The sequence below is a fragment of the Monodelphis domestica genome, chromosome 4 (assembly GCF_027887165.1).
Source record: "Monodelphis domestica isolate mMonDom1 chromosome 4, mMonDom1.pri, whole genome shotgun sequence".
NCBI lineage: Eukaryota > Metazoa > Chordata > Mammalia > Didelphimorphia > Didelphidae > Monodelphis > Monodelphis domestica.
The window spans coordinates 7,756,453-7,763,762 of record NC_077230.1 but is presented as its reverse complement, the minus strand read 5'-3'; the positions used below and the strand labels follow the sequence as shown (position 1 = coordinate 7,763,762).

The 7,310-nt window shown below is 36.3% G+C and overlaps 1 protein-coding gene across 6 annotated transcripts in view; it reads left to right on the top strand.

The window, feature by feature from the left end:
* The window catches only part of HLCS (holocarboxylase synthetase), a 153,942-nt gene that overhangs the window by 6,791 nt on the left and 139,841 nt on the right, over positions 1 to 7,310 (top strand). For 4 of the 6 annotated variants that reach the window (XM_007493157.3, XM_056825994.1, XM_007493159.3 and 1 more), the window contains exon 2: positions 6,700 to 6,852. The exons of the other annotated variants lie outside the window; for them this stretch is intronic. In XM_007493157.3, the coding sequence (XP_007493219.2) occupies positions 6,700 to 6,852 (153 nt within the window). The remainder of the gene's footprint in view (positions 1 to 6,699; positions 6,853 to 7,310) is intronic. 6 annotated transcript variants of the gene reach the window in all.

Here is a 7,310-nt window from a genome sequence, read left to right as displayed (position 1 = left end):
GGAGTGAGGGAATATCACTTGAGATAAGTAAGTAAATAAGGACTAAATGAGGGCCTGGAAAACCATGTAAAACATTTCATTTAGTGGAAAACAGAGATATTGGAGCTCTATCTAGCTGTTATAAGCATCACATTCCCAAAGTTTTTCAACATTCCCTATTCTTGAAGGCATCATCATATACCACCTTTGCATTATCCTCGACTCCTCACTTTCACTCACGTATCCAACCAGGTGTCAAGTCTTGTTTTTTATTTCCTCAACATTTCTGTCTGTCTCTTGTCAGACTTGGCCTCTCTTCTATGTCCTCAGCAGTGGCCGCCAGACTTCTGTTACTGTCAGCGCTCTTCCAGTGTCCTAGCTGTGACTTTAGGTTGTACGTGGGAGACTTCTCTCTACAGATGTGGGTCTGCAGTTAGTCAATGGGCCTTGCACCTTAGAAAAAGCTGACTGTCCGTGCAAGGAAGAAGGAGTCCTCTAACTCCCTCCATGCCTTCCCTTTCTCTTGGGCTCTTGACACGTGTTCTTCACGTGCATCACTCAGTGTGTCTGAAGACTTCCTCAGGATGGTCTGACATTGTGAAGGTACCATTGAAGCCCTTCTGGGGGTCTCTCACAGAAGAGCCCATCTTTCTTTCTATCATAGGATTCCCTGAAGGCATCTTTTGCTTCTGTTCTTTATTGGCTAGATGTCACGTCCTCCAGACCTTTGCACTGCCCTCTGGGTGACACTCCTTTCTGCTTCCTGGAGACCAAGCCTGCCCCTGTGGTAGAGGATTTCCAGCTTGGAGTCCACATCGCAGAGGAACTCCCCATGGATGGAAAAGTCCTTTAAAGACTCCTGTTGATGACATAATGAATGCAGATGCATCACACTGGAGGATATTGCAGAATCTGTTGGAAACATGTAACACGCAACGGAGTTATCATTAACACAGGAAAACAGGAGGCTGCAGAGTGCCTTCGTCCCGTATTACAACTGTTGGAGGGACAATGAATAGAGTTCATCCAGCACTTTGTATATAGGACAGAAGTAACTGGATGGTGCATTAGACTAGAGTTGAAAAAGAAGGCATCCGTCTTAAGATTTTCTTTAGAAAACTGCAAAGCTCTTTAATGACCTCAAGTTTCTGGTGAAATGAAATGGCCATATTTTTGGTGCCATTGTTATATCCATGATGCATGACAATGAGGCAAATATATTGCATAGTGCCCGAATACTTATTAAATGTTCTTTATGTATTCAATTGTATTTGTCAGTCTGTGTACAAACTCTTTCAAGAACTAAACTTTTAGAAACAGCTTAGTCTTGACTGAAATGATGTTATTCCGGAATTATACTTTCTTTAATTGCCTTTTTAAAATTACAATTTTTATTTAAGTATTTTTCCATGGTTACATGATTCATGCTCTTTCCCTCCCCTTCCCCCCACCTCCCAGACTGAATTATACTTTTTTCCCCTTTTTTTATTTAGAATATTTTTCCATAGTTATAGGATCCTCCTCCACCCATTTAATTAATTAATTTAGAGTATTTTTCATGGTTACAAGATTCATGTTCTTCCCCTCCCCCCAACCCCTCCCATAGCACATGCACACACACACACACACATACACACACACAATTCTGCACAATTCCATTGGGTTTTACATGTGTCATTGATCAAGACCTATTTCCATATTAATAGTTGCACTGGGGTGATCATTTAGAATCTACATCTCCAATCATATCCCCATACAACCATATGATCAAGCAGTTTTTCTTCTGTTTCTACTTCCACAGTTCTTTCTTTGGATGTGAATAGCATTTTTTCTAGAGCGATTTTTTAAATGGAGTTCCATTTTCTAACTCCTGTTGCTGAGTTTTGTTGGAAATATATAGAAAAAAATATGGAAATATATAGAAATGCTGATTTGGGTTTATCTTGTACCTGCAATTTTGCTAATTTGTTAATTACTTCCACTAGCCTTTTAGTTGATTTTCTGGGGTTCTTTAATTATACCGTCATATAATATCATCTGTGTATCCAAGTGATAGTTTAGTTTCTTCTTTGCCTACTTTAAACTCTTCAATTTTTGCTATCTTTAGCATTTCTAGAAGAATATTAAATAATAGAGGTGATAATGGGCATCCTTGCTTCACTCCTGACCTTATTGGGAAGGCTTCTAACTTGTCCCCATTTCAGATGATATTTGCTGATGGTATTAAATATATACTATTTATTATTTTGAGGAATGGTCCTTCTTTTCCTATACTTTCTAGTGTTTTCAGTAAGAATGCGTGTTGTAGTTTGTCAAAAGTCTTTTTCTGCATCTATTGATAATCATGTGATTTCTGTAAAATTATAACTTATTTCTGTTGGTTTGATTATTGATATGATCAATTATGTGGGTGGTTTTCCTAATATTAAACCATCCTTGCTTTCCCAGTATACATCCCACCTGATCATAGTGAATAATCCTCGTGATAACTTCCTAGTTTTTTTGCTAATATTTTATTTAAGATTTTTGCATCTATATTCATTAAGGAGATTGGTCTGTAGTTTTCTTTCTCTGTTTTTGTTCTGCCTGGCTTTGGAATCATTACTATATTTCATAAAAGGAATTTTGTAAAAATTCATAAAAGAAATCATAAAAGGATTCCTTTTATATCATATATCTTATCATATCATAAAAGGAATTTTGTAAAACTCCTTTGTTTATTTTTTCAAATTTATATAGTTTTGGGATTAGTTGTTCTTTATGTATTTGGTAGAATTCACTTGTGAATCCTTCTGGCCCTGGGAATTTTTTCTTAGGAAGTTTCTTGATGGCTTATTCAATTTCTTTTTCTGAGATGGGATTATTTAAATATTTTGTTTCCTCTTCTGTAAATCTAGATTTTGTAAAAATTCACCCATTTCACCTATTGCTACATAATTGAGCAAAATAGTTCTTAACAATTACCTTAATTTCCTCTTCATTAGAGGTGAGATCACCCTTTTCATCTTTGATACTGTTAATTTGATTCTCTTGTTTTTTATTAGATTAATCAGTAATTTATTTTTCCCAAAGTAACAGCTCCTAGTCTTATTTATTAGTTGAATAGTTCTTTTACTTTCTATTTTATTAATTTATTCTTTAATTTTTAGGATTTACAATTTAGTTTTTATCTGGGGATTTTAAATTTGTTCTTTTTAATTTTTTAAGTGACAAGCCCAATCCATGGATCTATTCTTTCTCTATTTTGTTGCTCTAGGCACTCAGTGATATACATTTTCCCTTGAGTACTGCTTTGGCTGTATCTATCCCCTAGGTTTGATATGATGTCGCCTCATTGTCATTCTCTTTAATGAAGATTGTTTCTATAATTTCTTCTTTGACCCACCAGGTTTGAAGAATTAGATTATTTAGTTTCCAATTAACTTCAAATTTGCCTTTCCATGGACCATTGTTAATTACAAATTTTGCCACATTATGATCTGGAAAAGTGTCATTTATTATTTCTGCTTTTCTGCATTTGTTTGCAATATTTCTATGCCCTAATACATGGTTGATCTTTGTATATGTATCATGTACTTCTGAGAAGAAGGTATATTTCTTTTAATCCCTGTTGAGTTTTCTCCAGATACCTATTAACTCTTAACTTTTCTAGCATTTAATTTACTTCCCTTCTTATTTTTTTGATTCCATTTATCTAGCTCTGATAGGGGAAGGTTGAGATCCCTTACTAGTGTGGTCTTTCTATTTCCTCCTTGAGTTCCTTCAATTTTTCCTTTAGAAATCTAGATGCCATACCATTTGGTGTTTAGTATTGATATTACTCCATTGTTTATAGTTACCCTTTAGCAAAGTGTAATTTCCTTCCTTATCTCTTTTAATCAAATCAATTTCTACTTTGGCTTTGTTTGCTTTCATGATTGCTACTCCTGCTTTTTTTTAGATGATGCACAATAAATTCTGCTCAGTTTCAATGAAAGTAAAGTTTAAACATTGCCCATCACCACCCTTATCTTCCTCTCCCTGTATTGATTTTTCATGCCTCTTTATGTTATATAATTTACCCCATTCTGTCTTTTCCTTCTCTTTTTCCTCAGTGAAATCTTCTCTTTCTGCCCTTGATTGATCTTTTTACCTGTCACTCATATGCATACATATCATATAAATACTTATCATACATCATACCATAATCAGCTTACTTCTTTACCCCCTTTCAGAGTAAATTCCTTCTATATTCTCTACTACTAAGAGTAATTTGAGAATTATAGAAATCCTCTTTTCATGTAGACATAAACATTTTGACCTTAATGAGTCCCTTAAATTTTCTTTCTTATTTACCTTCTCTTATATCTCATATTTGGACTTCAGATTTTTTTTCAGATTTTTTTTTTTCTGGGTCTGGCTTTTTCCTCCAGAATGCTGGATAGTTGACTCAGGGTCGTAAATCCAATTCTTTTGCCTTCCTGAGTATCGTATTCTATGCCTTTTGATCCTTTAATGTAGAAACTGCTAGGTCTGGTGTCATCCTGCTTGTAGCTCCATGAAATTTGAATGGTTTCTTTCTGGCTGATTGAAGTATTTTTTCCTTGGCTTGGTGGCTCTTGAATTTAGCTATTACATTTCTGGAAGTTGTCAATTGAGGATTTCTTTCTGGAGATGATCTGTGAATTCTTTCAATTTCAATTTTATTTTTTTGTTCAAGGATCTCTGGGAAGTTGTCTGTGATAATTTCTCATAATATAATGTCCCAGGTTTTTTCTTCATCAGGTAGTTTTCAGGTAGTTCAAATAATTCTCAAATATCAATAAGATATTTCAAGTTCCTCTGTTTTTTCTTTTAATTCTGCTTTATTCTTTATTTCTCATGAAAGCATTAGTTTTTAGCTGGTTAGTTCTGATTTTTAAGACCTGGTTTTCCTGTCAGTTTTTGGATCTCCTTTTTCAATTGGCCTTTCATCACTTTCCTTTCTCCTTGTATCACTTTATTTTCTTTTTGCATCTCTTTAATTTCTCCACTTGACTTAACCTTGCCTATCTTAATTGGTTTTTGAAGCCTTTTTTGATCTCTTCTGGTCTCTGTATCCAATCCATATTTTTCTTTTGGACTTTACATGTGCTTCCTTTGCTTTCACTGTCCCTTTCTGTGTCTGTACCTTGCTCTTTGTCTCCATAAAAATTCTTTAGAGTTAGGTGCTTTTTTGGTTGTTTACTCATTTTCCCTAATTATAGGTAGGCTCTGTTTTCTGGGAAGTTTCTACTTCCAAGCTAAATAAACTGGGGATCACTAAATCTTTCTAGGACACAAGTTTGGGGACTTCTAAATTCCACGTTGACATAGTGAATGAAGATTCTAGAAGGACCTGAGTTTGTAGACTTTATTGACTAGAAGGATGTGGTGCCCATGACAGCAATAGGAAAGTTGGGAAGAGGGGAAAATTGGGAGTGAAATGTAATGAGTTCTGTTTTGTTGAATTTGAGGTGTCTAGATCTTCTTTGGAAAAGGTGGACTTCAGGTGGGAGATTAGGGCTGAATATATAGATCTAGGGATCATCTGCATAGAGATAGCTGAGTTCTGGGGAGCTGATGATACCCATCACCACATCAGGAGAAGAGAAGAGGACCTAGGAAGGAAGGAGGCTAAGAAGGAACAGTCAGGTAGGAGAACTGGGAGAGAGTAACCTGGAGGAGAAAGCCTTTGATCATATCAAAGGCTGCAAGAAGGGCAAGAAGAATGAAGATTGAGAAATGGTGATTAGATTTGGCAATAAAATCATAGAGAACCCCGAGAGAGCAGTTTCAGTTGAATAAAGACTAAAAGCTAGATTGCCTAAGAGTGAGTGAGTGAGAAGAAATAGATGCAGATCATATAGATAGCTTTGTTAAAGAGAAGGGGAAGGGAGGGAAGTTAGCTGGTGGGCAAGATTTCTTTCATGATTGAGAAAAAAGGGGCATATTTTAGAGAGGGAGGGTCAGGATGAATAGAAGGGGCAATCTCTGTAGATGGGAGGGGATAGGATTAAGATACATATAAATGAGTTTGTCTTAATCAGAAGAAATATCACCTCTTTATGTATCTTAATAGCTCAGAGGTTAGATGGGGAGTTGGTGCTGTGGAAGGCTAGAGAGGGATAAGACATTTTAGATTAACTGCTATGGTGAGCGGAATCTTGCTGCATACATTTGAGGTAATTCTGGTTCATGCGGTTTTGCTATTTTCTATTTGTTTTCTGTACCTGCTCTTTTATAAATATCCTCAGTGATTGTCATTTTAAAATATTTTTGTATGTCTCATAAGAAGGGGTGCTGGATGGAAACCACATTTTAGGGCAATGTGTGTAAACTTGAATAAATAGGCATTTAAAAAGGGATTGCTTCGCTATTTAAATTGGCACAGTTTGAAAAACACATGAAAACTTGGTACTACTTTCCTAAATGGGGCAGATCTACTTTTGAGGGCAGGAATGATTTCATTTCTATTTTTGCTCTAGCACCCAGCACTGGACATTGTAGACATTTAGCCTACATTTATTGAATTGAACTTATCCATATTTATTCATTTGAGTGGTAATTTTTTTTCTCTTTAGGAGTAGAGGCGTATCTCATTTTGGTGTGCTCACTCCACTTGGAAGTGTTCTGTTGGAATAATGATGATAGACATCTATCAATTAGAACTCTGGTTTGCAATGATATCTAACTTCTTTTTTCCCTCTTCTTTCATCCTAGTCCATTGATGACTTAAATAAATGGGCTCTACTTCTTGTTTCTCCTTTCATTTATCCGGACGATGTTCTTGAAGCAGAACACATAGCCTTTGTGATAGAAAGCATTTTGCTACGAAGTCAGAATTTACAGACGTCATTTTTCCCTTCAGAAACGGTGAGTGACATTTTTCTTACTTGTCTTGAGCTTATTAGCTCCGAATAGCAGTGGTTTTTAACAGTTACTATTCTACTCTCTGGAGAGAGAGGACTGTGTGTTAATCATCTACTCACACGGTTTATCAGGAGCGCGATGGCAAACTGAATTTAACAGACATTGTTGTTCTTCTCTAGTTCCGACCCACTGAGACTCGCCTCTTGCCTCGCTTATAGTTAAATGTCCTTTGCAGTGCCTTTCAAACAGTATTGCTTTTATCTCCTTGCTTTGTTTATTTATCCAAACCCTTGCCTTACCTCTTAGATTCAGTACTGTGTATCTCCAAGCAGAAGGAAGGTAAGAGTGGGCGCCCGCGATCTCTTTGTGTGAAAGGAGACCGGATTCTCCTTGGAGGCGAGCCCCCCGCTGTCATCAGTTTGGGTTCACACCTTCAGGAGGAAGGGGAGGACGCTGGTGCC